Genomic DNA, 14,250 nt, shown 5'->3' with positions numbered 1-14,250 from the left:
TTGCTTATCTTCACGGTATTATGAAGATAAGCAACTGAATAATAGCCAGAGATGACCTAAAACCAGTTTATAACAAGCACAACTGAATATACATAAATATGGCATATGACACTACAGTTAAAATTAATAGTTTAAATATTTGAATATTATATGATAACAGATTTCAGAGGTTTTGTCACTGTTATATATTACAAGAACTTAACTAAACCTAACATTAACTGCTGTATCTCTGGCAACTATGCTACGTCCATAAATATTGGTCTAATAAGATCTAGTCTAATCTTTGTTTAAGTAAACATAGGTTAACTAAGAAGCTTTTGCCATCTAGCAGCATCAAGGAAGATCGGGAAAAATCAGTAATGCCAGCTTTTATTGCTGTAATGGCTAAATATCTTTTAAGATATTATCTTTATCGACTATCATTTTAGTCTCATATTTCATGTGCAATTTAATCCCTGTGTGAGAGCAGGAATCTTCTCTGAATCTTTACTTATGACAAGAGTATTTCTGCTATTCCCTGGTCTCTATTTCTCTGTTATATCTTCACCAACATTCTTTTCCCCTTTTTTCAATTTCCTCTCCCTTTATCTTGAATTGCTCTCCCTTGAATACACATGTGCTCGTGAGGATGAGACAGGGATCTGGCCTGGGGCCATAACTGGTAATTGATGAGAATGTGGTCTGTGGGCCACCAGATTGAACATTTCTCATTGCTGCAATTCTACTCCAGGTGAACTGTGGTTTGGGAAGTAGTTCGTTAATTTATGTTTAACCTGGTAGTAGGTGTAGTTTGATTTGTTATGGAGAAAACTGTAAATACTGTTACTTAGATGCAGCTATTTTAATTTAACATAATGACGCCATTCAATGTATACCACTGTATATTATATGAATAAAGATGTTTCAATTCAATTCAACTAAGGAAAACACCTGTTTGGCTGTTTGCCTTATTTGGCCATTGGATGTAGTCAGGCAGTAGATTGATGGTTCTGTGGTTGAGTCTATTTAACCTTCGGAATTTTGATGTGGATGGTCACATAAGGATAAAGAGGAAGAATGGACAACTGGATCCACAGATCTATGGAGAGCGGGAGGCAGATGCTGCAACCATAATAATGGTCCGGTTTCTGGTCACTGACTATTGTGTCGCTGTGGTTCAAGAATGCAATCCTACATTTGAATTAGAGAGCAAATCTATTTTTTAATAGATAGTAAAAATTACCATACCAATAGAGGGAGTTCTGCATTTCAGATGACAGAGGAGGAACACAAAGAAGTGCAAAAGGCGAAAAATTATGAGGTCACCACCATTTGATGGAAGGTGACAGAAACTCAGAAGAAAGCGAAACACCAAAGGTAGTCGAGTACCTAGCCAAACTACCTGTTACCAGAACCAAACACTACCAGTGAAGAAGAGTGGTAATGGCACAAATCTGGGTCACATGTGGCAGTATAGTTAGCGGAAATGTTGAGATTCTACATCGGATTTGTCAGTTCGTAAGTATAAAAGAGTCCTTATACTGCTTTACATCATCGACTGCTTGCAATTGATGACAGAATATTATATCCTGGACAGTTCAGGTGTAAAAATGAGAACAGTTGATGTTGCAATCCAAATCACTCCGAGAATGAATGTCTCTTTTACTCAGAGATCAGGACAGATGACCTCAAATCTGGAAAAATCCATTTTTGCTCTGAAGAGAAGCCATCAGTCCAGTGCAAAAGGGTGATGAATCAAAGAAAAAGAAGAAAACAGACAAGACAGTACTAAGGTTTTCATGGGTCCTCACGGTGACCTCCCTTCATCTATCTGGTGTAATTACCAATGTTGTTTTTCCCCCTGTGTTACATTTGAACACTCATGTATTTTTTATCTCTTCAAGTATCAGAATAATATGAAGGAAAGGGTTTTCAATGGCTGATTATGTACACTTACTTGTCTTGATAGACCCATCCAGCCATTTTGTCACAGCAAACTGGCCAGTCACCCATGGGGAACAGTCGCTTCCATTCCAATGTTTTAAGGTTCAACCGGTACAAATGATTGGTAGTGCCAGTTTCTGATTTGTGCTGATACCCTAAAATAAGAAACAGTCTAATCAATCATTATTATTATAGTGTTTGCTATTTATTTATTTTGTTTTCCTTCTTCGACTATTACTAGAAGTAGAATTAAATTTTGAGCTGTATAGCAGACATGGAGGCTTCATATAGCTGGATATAAAAATTGAGATTTCATAACCAAAATATTCATAGAATTATATGGAATCATCCATTAGAGAACCGAAATGGTAATTGCTCTGGTGATGAGAGCTGCAAAGGCGTTGGACCTAGTTCACAGTTATTATACCTTAGCCATCCATTACAAGAACCGAATTGGTAATTGCTCTGATGATGAGAGCTGCAAAGTCGTTGGACCTAGTTCACAGTCATTATGCCTTAACCATCTACTACAGAACCAAAATGGTAATTGTTCTGATTAAGGAGAATTGCAATGCTCTGATAAATGAGTGACGATAAATATCCTGAAAGTGATGGTTACAATACTCTTTAAATGTTGGTCTTACTTTACATTCACAATGAGTGCATACTAATGTAAGTACTGTATGTTCAGTTAGACTAATCAGTTATACAGTCCGTGAGACAAGTAAAAAAATTACCGAATAATCATATATGATTCAAGATTCAAGATTCAAGATCTTTATTTGTTGTTAAACATGATTTACATGCAATAAAACATCGTCAGTAATATGAATGGCTTAAAAAAATATTTAAACTAAGAACTTCTTATTTCAGTTTCCCTAAGCTTCTTTCAATTTCTTAAATTTTTAATAATTAATTAACAAAATTTAAATAGAGTAACAAGAAACTAACAACAAGAATTAACAGAAAATATTAACAAGATTAACAGTGAATAACAAAACAATAACAAAAAGCCTATAACTAGTGAATTAAAATAATCGAGATAAAATTGGTAAAATTAGTCAACAATTTAAAATAAACTACAACAAATCAACAGTAATGAATGTATTATCCTAATTTAAAATCTCATATCACTAGTATCACTTGCCAAATATTGTTCTATAGAATAAAAAGCTTTCTCTTTTAAACCAGGTCCTCAGTACATTTTTAAATTTCACCATGCTGACTGACCAAGCTATTCTTGGTAGTTTATTAAACAATTCTATTTCAATAAAATATATGACTTTTCTTTGTTTTCTCTAATCTAACACTTAAAAACATCTAACTTTCCATTATATCGAGTTGGGTAACTATGTACATCCTGTCTTGTAGCTGATATTTACTTAGGTTTGCCTTAAACTCTTAACCAAACAATCATAAATAAATAGACAAGGCAGAGTCATTATATGTAATTCTTTAAAAACTGGGTAGCAAGACTCTCTTTCTGGTATACCCTTAACTACTCTTAGTGCCTTTTTTTGCCATAAAAAACACTTGCTTGGGCTGCACTACTATTACCCCATAACACCACTCCATACAGTAGATGAGGATGAAAGAATGCATAGTAAGCTGTCAACAGCATCTCTGAACTTACACAGCTTTTTAATTTTACGTAATAAATAAATTACTCTAGCTAATTTTTTACAAATAGTTTGAATATGAAAGTCCCAGCTTAGCCTACTATCTAAATATATACCTAACTGCTTAACAGGTTTAAAATTATTGCTTACATTAAAATCTAAGGAGAAACATATGTGTTCAGTTTTGTCATTATTTACTACAAGAGAGTTGACTTTGAACCATTCTTTTGCTCTTTCTAATGCTCTGCTCTGATCCAACATAAGAAGGTCTAGCTGTTTGTTCCTGCTCAGTAGTGTTGCATCATCTGCATATAGAACTGAATTGCAAGGCATGCTATTTGCAAAGTCATTTCACCGCTATAATGAACAAGAAAGGTCCCAATACTGATCCTTGTGGTACACCAATTTTTACATTACAGAAATCAGATTGATCATTAGCCTGTACCACCGTCTGCCTTCTACCAGTGAGGTATGATGAAAAAAAGTCTCAGTTTCCCCATCCTTAACACCATATTGATTTAGGTTTTTTCAACAGCAAAGTCATGTGGAATGCAGTCAAATGCTTTTGATAGATCTATTAGTGTAGCAGAACATATGGTTTTACATTCAAAAAACTATTTAAGACTTTACTGACTACTGATTCTACAGCCTTGATAGTATTACGGCCACGTATAAACCCAAACTGCTCATCACAGATAAGACCATTCTGTGATATATATCCATACAGCTGCTCTTTTATATAATGTTCAAAAATCTTACTAAAAATAGGTACCAAAGATATTGGGCGATAATTGGCTGGATTCCGTTTATCTCCTTTCTTATAAATAGGTATCACTTTAATTACTTTCATAACATTTGGAAATACGTTTTGCTGAAGCATCATGTTGTACAGATATAATAGTGGCTCCCAATATAACATGAATAATTTCTTTTACAACCTTGTTTGAAAAAAACCCATATATGTCCTCACTTTGAGATGAACTTAACTGTGATACACATTTCAAAAATATCAAATTCTGTAATGTGATGCCACTTAAACTTTAAATCTAAATTAGAATGACTAGACAGGTATTGGTTTAAAAATTCTAAAGCTTTGCTACTATTATTGTTTTTGACTGATGGCATTACTTTGATTTAGCTGGGAAGCAGCATTAACAAAATATTCATTCAATTGTTTGGAATCCACTTCTGGTTCTTTACTTAATTTTTAATACTTTGACTTTCTGCTTTTTATTACATTCCATGCAGCTTTACACTTGTTATTTGCATTTTGAATGTAATGACTATTTGCAGCTATCTTTGCCTGAGTATGGAATTAAACTTCCAAAAATGAATTTATTGGCTAACCACAAGTTTTTTTTGTAGAGCTAGCACATGATGGAAGAAAATAAATTCAATTCATTTCTAAGTACCAACCCTTCTTCTGGTTCATACAAAGAGAGTAAAAACATGCATAATGATCTATAAATATTTTGAGTCATTATTTCAATAAATTTATATTTAATTTAAACTAATATTACGAATTTGTACAAATTAATAGCTTATATTTTCTCAGAAGGAAGTAAATTAAGTACTATTTGAGTTTGATAAAATCTAATAGATTTATAACTGTTGTATATGAATCATTGGAACACATGAGTACTGAATGTTTCAAATAAAACAAAACTTTATCAAGCAATGCAAAACACTTCAATACTTCATAGTAAACAAAATGCTTAACAGATGCAGATGATAACACACTGTTGACACATATCAATACCCAAGTGTTTCTGGGCCCACTTTTAACTTAATAAACTCCCTTAGTTACTAAACTAAACCTCACGAAGTGACAAGGCAACAGAGGGTATTCACACACATTCACAGGGCAACACATTCATTCTAGACATCATACAAACCAAATAGAGTATTACTTTTTAAACACATGTTTTAAAAATGCTACTAGTGTTGTTACAACAAAAACAAAACACCATAATATGAATACATTACCCATAGATCTGTGCAATTTTAACTGTTGAAAATTGTCAACACATTTTCAACACTTTGCAAGCTTTTTTTAATCGCCACATGTACAAGATTTGTTCTAATTGTACTCTGTTATAAATAGTTTTTTTCATGAAATGTAGATTAGGATTTTGTGAAATAAATAATAAACTACTTAAAATAACTATAAACCTAGTGTTCTAGCCATGCAAACTTTCTTAGTTGGTATGCCCATTTCAAGCAGTTTGCTGGCCATCAGGATACAAATCTTAAAAATACTGAAAGTAATTAACTATATTGTAATGTGCATCATATTTTTAAAGAAATAATCTATATGAGTGATAATTGTCACTAAGATATTGTTCTTCTAGATTTATTTTTTTATTTAAAGAATGGAAAGCGACATAAAGTTTTTGAGAAAAATTCTAACTTTGAACACTCATAATGACTAAAAACTAAAGAGGTTTGCAAAAACAATAAATAGTAAAAATGTGAGGAATTTTATTAGGAATAATATAATATGTTCCATTATTTACTTCTCTCTCGAAACTATTTGTTTTACTCTTCTTGAGGTCTTCTGGTAAGTGACTCTACAGCTTTATTCCCATGTATGAGAGCTTCTCCTCAAACTGAGCTAGTCAGTGCACAGGAAGTTGGAAGTTTGCCCCACCTCTAGTGATGTAGTGATGGATATTGGAACTTCTGGGTAGTCCGCTCTCAAGAACATACGTTACCACTTCCAGAATATACAGAGCTACAACCGTTAGTTTGATAAGGTGATAAAGGATGGATGACAGCTCTCTCTTGGTTACAAGCCTGCATGTGCCCTCACTGCCCTCTTGTGGATCACTAAGATGCAATGTTACCTGTCAGTTTGTGTGAGTGGTTGTGTAAGTGGGTGAAGCAAAGATACCATCTGAGGAGGCTCTAGGGGCTCCCCCTAAGCCATAGGGGGGTCCGGAAGAACACCCCCAGAGAAAATTTGTTGTATTTTTAGAGTAAAAGTGTGTATTTCTACACACATTTAAATGCAATTGAAATGTAAGAAAATATATGAATATCTTGTAATTAGTACATCTTATGTTAAATTTATATAAAAAAGTAGATTTTAAATAAAAAAAACCTTTTTACGAATAATATTATATTTATGATAACATTGATTATGATTTCACATTTAAGTTACATACTATGATTAACCAAAAAATGCTTATATTAGTACAGTTGAAGAGTTGTATTTGTATAGGAAAATATCAAGGACAAATTTAAAAGTGTACATAAAATGTTAAAATAATAGATAAATAATAGGTTACTTAACACATTCAATCCTGAACTATCCTTAATGGACCATGCTGTGTGCTGAAGTACGTTTTTAAAAATTTTCATTTGAGTAAGTGTTTGAGACTTTAAAAGAAAAACAACAAACATATGTAAATTTTACCTTTTTTCGAATATAAAAAAACCTGACGTGTAAGTGCATCATTAGCACACAGCATCAAATAATAAGACGCTTTGTGCTCTGTATTGAAGACGCACTTGCACGTCATGCTATGAAAACAACTGTTATCTCAATTGTTTACAAATAAATGAACTAAATTTAGGTTTTAATACCTACCTTGTAAATTATAATGCTGTGATGATATTTTTCATCGTTTTTATGAAAATTTTATAAACATATTAGTTTCGTAGACTGAATTTCAACGTTTTTGTGTCAAAAAACTTGTTCCAATAAAATAGGTGGCAAACAAAAAAACCTAAGCTTTATTATACAAAACCGTTTTATTCTTGTAAAAAGCTAAAATATAAGTTCAAAATTTGTCTACCACTTTTGCAAGAAAAATAATGGTTATCAGGCTGCAAGATTAGAGTAGTTATCAATGATCTACAAATATATACACTATTTACACAAAAAGTGTTTTAGTTAAAATTATATTCCTCAAAACATCTTTTGAGGCGCAAAGCTGGTTTTTCTGGACAAGCCTCACAAAAAAACATTGAGTCTTTCCTCTTGCCATTTTTGTAGCAAACTTGACATCGTTTTCTACCTCTCTTTCCATTTGGTTGTAAAGCTAGTTTTGTAGGTAAATGCCTCTTATTTTTTTCTTGCAAGTCTTCATTGTCATTATTTTCATCGCTGGGCTCAGAAGCAAAAAGACACATTGTACACATGTGTATTGAAGAAGATACCGACTTTTCATCACGGCCACTCTTAAGTCAAACATTGTCATTTTCTTGTCACCATTATGCTTGTTGTACAATATAAAAGCATTCAGTATACTCATTTGCAAAATTTATATTAGGAGCTTCTTATATCAACGAATTGTTTTCCGTTCATGTGGATTAATAGCTCATAAGTTGGTTTTTCCTATAAATACCACTCATATAAGTGTTACGAGGGGTATTAGAAAAATAAGGTTCCCTATGCCACCGAGACAGAATGCGATATGTTGGGAGAAATCTGGCAACACTCTATTACTCATCAGGTGTCCCTCTCTCTATCCATACCACTCGCGCCTCGCTACGTCCAACACTGCCGGCCTAGCTGCCTTCGAAGATGGAGCTCCCTATCGTTGTTACCGCCAGATGCGAAATTCGTGCTATGATACGTTTTTTAAATGCAAAAGAGATTTCACCTATTGAAATTCATCGTCAGTTAATCGAAGTTTATGGGGAAAACTGCATATCTGTTCAACACGTTCGGAAATGGTGTAGAGAATTCAGTGAAGGTCGCATGGAAATTCACGATGAAAACCGAAGTGGACGGCCTTCAGTTTCAGATGGAGTTGTTGAAAAAGTTGAGACAATATTGCTTGAAGATCGGAAAATCACCATTCACGAACTTGCTTTGCTTATTCCTGAGATTTCCAGCGCGATCCAGAACCGCCGGAGAGGAACATTGTCCAGTGATATGAGGCTTCTCCATGACAACGCTCGACCTCATGTCTCACGTCAAACTCAAGAACTGCTGACAAATTTTGGCTGGGCTATTGTACCCCATCTCCCCTACAGCCCAGACCTAGCCTTAAGTGATTATCACTTATTCCCAAAACTAAAGGAACACTTGGGTGGCCAACGCTCTAGTACCGATGATGAAGTCAAGGAAGAGGTTACTTGATTCCTAAAAGGATTGGCGGCAGAATTATACAACATGGGGACAGAAAAGTTGAAGCATCATCTACAAAAGTGTTTGGACAGAAACGGTGATTACGTGAATAAATAGCTTAACTTTTAAGTTTTAAATTGATGTATAACACTAAGTAGAAATATAGAGCTGTCTATTTTAAAAAATCTTGGGAACCTTATTTTTCTAATAACCCTCGTACATGTAGAGGCTTAACCATTTCAATTGCTCTCTTATTAGTCACTTCTTTCATAACATTTTCAAATTGGCTAATAATGTACAAAAAATCTCTTTTGTCTTTCTATTTTGCTACCATATTGTGATACTTCGCTGCTGTCTTACCTCTCTTATTTTTTTTTAATACTTCTTTCAGAACATCAACTTTGTCTATTGTCTAAGAGTTCCTGTTAAGTACATTCCCTTTTCAATAAGAGGTTTTGTCAATTCGATACTATTGTAAAAGTTATCCACATATATTGAGTGCCCATTGTTAAGCCATTCATCAAATAAAGTACTACTTCCTTTGAGTGCCCTTCACCAGAAAGTATGTCCACCAGCATATACAGCAAATTTCATCATCAGGCCATTTGGTTTGCATACAGCTTTATGCCATATTTATGTCTCTTGTTTTTTATGTACTGTTTGAACACTAACCGACCCCTCCATAAAGCCATGGATTCATCTAAAGATAACTCTTTCCAAAGAGCATAAATACAAGACATTTTGTTGTTGAAATAATCCATGGCCGGTTTAATTTTTTACAATTGGTCATCTTGGTCTTCAGATGCTAGGTGTAAAAATCTCAATACAACAAAAAAACCTGTCTCTCGACATATATTTGCCGAAACAGGTACGAAACAATTTGTCTTTCATTCAATACTGTTGGAGCTGAAGCCGCTTCATGATACCATTCTAAATTTAAGGCCAAGAAAAGACTTAAATTCAGGCAATATAATGTCTTTCCAATGATTAATTGGTGATTTAGGTTTCAGATTTCCATTCAAAAAGACATTAACTGCATACAAATAAGTCTTCCTGATAATGGCATGTAAGAAGCAATCGTCAATAATAAGTTGAAAATAATCCATTGGATTGTTGCCACGTAGTCGGTTGGTAAAACAAAAATGTTTTCATCTGAGGTACTTCATCCCACTGTAATTCAACATGAGTTTTTTTTTCCCACTTCGTATTGCCAGTCAAGTGGAGGTAGGGTACTTGGTGAGGGTAGGAGACTTGGTGGAGGTAGGGGAGGTGTGGTAATCGTCACGGTTTGAAGTCCACTGGGACCAGGCAAGTAATTTTCTCCTAGACAGGACGAAACATTACTTATACTTACTGACTTCTTAAGTTTATCATCCAGGGACTCCAATTTCAATCGGTTTTAGGTCAGATATATCTTTATTTTCCACTACCATTTGCTTTCTATTTTTTTAGATAGGATATCATTAATTACAGTTGTTTGCCTCTAATACCATATATATATATATAAAAATCTTGAGTCACGATGTATGTTGCCAATAAACTCCAAAACGACTGAACCAATTTCAATCAAATTTCACATGTATCCGTAATTTAGTCTAACTTAGAAGATAGGATAGTTATTATCTGAATTATTCGCTTATGTCGTGAATATAAACGAATAAAATGAAGAAAAGTTTTCAAAGCGCCTGCACATTATAACCTGCAATTACGAGATAGATACGTATATTAAACAGTGAAACACTATTTGAAGGCGCTAAGTTATGATGTATAATTGTCTAAACTAAATTTTTGGTTGAACTTAAAGGTTGAGTGGTAGACCACTTTGTAATAAAATACATTATGCATGTACAATACATTTTTGACATATTTTCTTGATCGTGACATCAAGGTAAAATCTACATCGGGGTTGGAAATATAATTTACTTCAACCAGAAATGCTCATACGCGGGCAAAACTTACGAAAAGCGTGCGAAGCCGCGGGAAACAGCTAGTATATATATATATAAAGTTTGGATAGTAATAACTCATGATCTATGCAGTCAAATGCTTTGGTCAAGTCAATTAATATTGCAAATGATAAAACCCCTCTTTCTAAATTCGCTAACATTTTATCTACAATATTTTCAATTACTTTTATTGTACTTCGGTTTTGTATTAACCCAATCTGTTCCTTACAAAATAGATTATTATTAACAAAAAATGAATTTAGTTGCCATTTTATACACATCTCAAATATTTTCTAAAAATTGGTACTAAAGAAATCAGCCTGTAGCTAGATAGGCTCAATTTGTCTCCTCTTTTGTACACATTAGTTACTTAAGTGACCTTGGGCATGAGGGAATACACCTTGCTCTATTATTATATTAAACAATAATAACAAAGAATCAGCTATTTCATTTATAATGTTCTTTACAAGCATATTAGAAATACCATAACAGTCTTCACTACATGATAGACAAATTGGCAACAACTTTTAATACATCAACTGGTGTAATTTTTGCCATTTTAGAGTGTCACAGTCATTAAAATTAGATACATAGTTTTCTACCAACCCTATGGCACAGTTTTGAGGTGGTCTCATATTGCCTTTAAGATCCAGTTCACTTACTAAATTAGTAAAATAATTATTAACAGAACTGGAATTTATTACTGTGTCACTGAAATTTATTCTACTGCCTGTTTTACTCTTAACAACTTTCCATGCAGCCTTAGATTTATTAGAAGAGTTTTTAATACATTCTTAATTTGCTATTTTTTAAGGTTATTTATCCTATTTCATAGAGTTTTTTTTATATATTTGCATAACCCTTTTTATATTTACTTTCATTACTTGTTCCTTTACTATTTTTAAATCTATCATAAAAAGTTACAACAAACTTTTCCATTTCTTGGAACTCAAGTGTATATAATTTAATATTATGCGGTTCAACAGTGTTTATTTTAATTTCCTTGAATTTACAGCACTCATTGAAAGAGTTTGTCACTTATAACATAAATTGTCAAAAGCTAGTTCTGCATCAGTATGTTTATTCAGTTGTGATAAGCTAGACTGACATAAATATTCTCTAAACCTAAATATTGCTCCTGGTGTCATTTCTCTTTTAGTTCTAGTTTTGTACTTTGGATGGTTATCTGACAGAGATAATCCATCAAACTTAGCACAAACTCCAGCATGGTCCGACGTGAGGTTCAACTATTTGACATTCGATTTGATCTCTCTCTCTCTCTCTCTCTCTCTCTCTATATATATATATATATACAGGGTGTTTGAAAAGTATGGGTACGGCTTAATATTTTAAAAACCATAGGAGATAACATCTATAAACTTTGCACAGTGTCATATGTCTATGTAAACTATTTTTCCTTGCTATTACCATGACATGCCAACCATGGGGGGACGGCCCACAGAGGAAAACATGGAAATCTTAAATTGAAGCATGGGTCGAGTGATACCTCATTTGAAAGAGCTCACTTAGTAGAGTTGAATGCCGCAAAACCGCATCTCAAAAGGTTTATCCAATCAGAAATGGCGGGTTGTTTTAGGTACACATTGTGAAGTACATTATGCGCTGCCATTTCTTACTGGATCGTCGTATTCTGATGCGGTTGGCGGCGTTTCACTCTACTATCCAATGTGTTTTCACTGAATTTTTTTAATTAGCAAATTACGTCATAAATTTATAACACAATAAATAAAACTAAAAAAACATCAGTATTTATTGTGTTTTATTTATTGTGTTATAAATTTATGACATAATTTGCTAATTAAAAAAATTCAGTGAAAACACATTGGATAGTAGAGTGAAACGCCGCCAACCGCATCAGAATACGACGATCCAGTCAGAAATGGCAGCGCATAATGTACTTCACAATGTGTACCTAAAACAACCCGCCATTTCTGATTGGATAAACCTTTTGGGATGCGGTTTGCGGCATTCAACTCTACTAAGTGAGCTCTTTCAAATGAGGTATCACTCGACCCATGCTTCAATTTAAGATTTCCATGTTTTCCTCTGTGGGCCGTCCCCCCATGGTTGGCATGTCATGGTAATAGCAAGGAAAAATAGTTTACATAGCCATATGACACTGTGCAAAGTTTATAGATTTTATCTCCTATGGTTTTTAAAAATATTAAGCCGTACCCATACTTTTCAAACATCCTGTGTATATATATATATATATATATATATATATATATATATTGTCTAGATATGCATCCCCTCTAGTGGGTTTTTTCATTCGGCCAGTAAATATTATGCTACACCTCCTCTGGTATGTAGATTTTTTCCTAAAGTAAACAGAAACTACACTAAAACCATAAGGAACATAAAATGAAATTTCTTGTTCACACAACCAATGTTCATTAAGAGTTAAAACATCACAATTTATACTACTTACAAATAAATTTAATAAATCTAACTTTTTTCTATCTGACTGTATATTTAAATGCAAAACACTAAGAGGTATAATAGAAAGTTCCCCTAGAGGTTTCGGACTAGAAACACTGAGCTGCAGTTTCTCGATGGAGTCTTTGTGCCTAGTGGTGGAGGCTGCTCATCCGTCAGATGTGGGTGTTGTGACTGTGTCTTTCTTCCTGTCACTGCTTCCACAATAAGTTTGGCAAGCCATTCCTTTCCTGCATCATTGAAGTGTTGCCCATAATGTGTATTGAATCACCTTCCAGCTTTGCTGGCCTCTACAAAAGTAACATTGAGATACCTGTTACATAGACTTTTTAGATGTGCGTTGGTCTTTAGTATTTCAGTATCCACACAAGACCATCCTTCTAAATCCTTTCTTTTAGGCAAATCTATCAGAGTAATATTTGGTTGTGTAATACTATTCTGAGTTACTTCTATTTCTTCAAGAGCTTCATTATCCTTGTTTTTAGCCACATCATTCGAGCCACACATAATCACTAAAAAATCATTTTCATTCAGATTCTCTCAAACTAAGTTATCACTATTTAAAACTAGGTTCTCCTGGTTTAAAAGAACAGACAACTTCATAGGACTTTTTCGCACTTTAATTATATGCTATCGGGACTTATGCAAGTCCCGACCATGGCTGTCTGCACAAATTAATATTTCTATTTAATTCACCTACGTCTTCCTCTTCCTCCTCACTTATTGCAGGAATCTTATAAGGTTTTTGAGGAATAAAAAAGTCTATGTAATTTGTTACATTTCTGGTATCTTTGCATGATTTTTCCCTTTAACAAGACAGAACAGATCTGAATGATTTGTAGTAGAAATCCACCTTATGTCTTCTCTCTTAAATAATTTTTTATAACTTGAGTTAAATTAGATATATTTATATTTAAGTTTGTTGGTGCACTAAGTTTTGCATTTAACTGATAAATGTTATTTTCTAACAGGATTATTTTCTATTCTTTTTCTATTACCAAAATTTCAAGATTAGCAGAGTGATTTCTACGCTTGATAATTTCTTGATTTGCGATTTTGTAGATCGTCATTTAAAGTCTTTATTATTTCTGTTTGAGATTCTGGAGGATATCCATATCAGGAGTGTCTTCTGTGTCATTATTACAAGAGCTTAACTACAAATCCATTTTCCATGACATTTTTTAAAGTTTTTGTACTCATCGGTGGTCAAGAAGGTACACTT

General features: G+C 33.5%; 1 protein-coding gene across 3 annotated transcripts in view; it reads right to left on the bottom strand.

The window, feature by feature from the left end:
• Window positions 1–14,250, bottom strand: part of LOC124357304 (kelch domain-containing protein 1-like) — a 97,366-nt gene that overhangs the window by 60,050 nt on the left and 23,066 nt on the right. For all 3 annotated transcript variants that reach the window (XM_046808966.1, XM_046808967.1, XM_046808968.1), the window contains one exon: window positions 1,937–2,078. In XM_046808966.1, the coding sequence (XP_046664922.1) occupies window positions 1,937–2,078 (142 nt within the window). The remainder of the gene's footprint in view (window positions 1–1,936; window positions 2,079–14,250) is intronic.

The sequence above is a fragment of the Homalodisca vitripennis genome, chromosome 3 (assembly GCF_021130785.1).
Source record: "Homalodisca vitripennis isolate AUS2020 chromosome 3, UT_GWSS_2.1, whole genome shotgun sequence".
Classification (NCBI taxonomy): domain Eukaryota; kingdom Metazoa; phylum Arthropoda; class Insecta; order Hemiptera; family Cicadellidae; genus Homalodisca; species Homalodisca vitripennis.
This window is presented reverse-complemented; position numbering and strand designations above follow the sequence as displayed.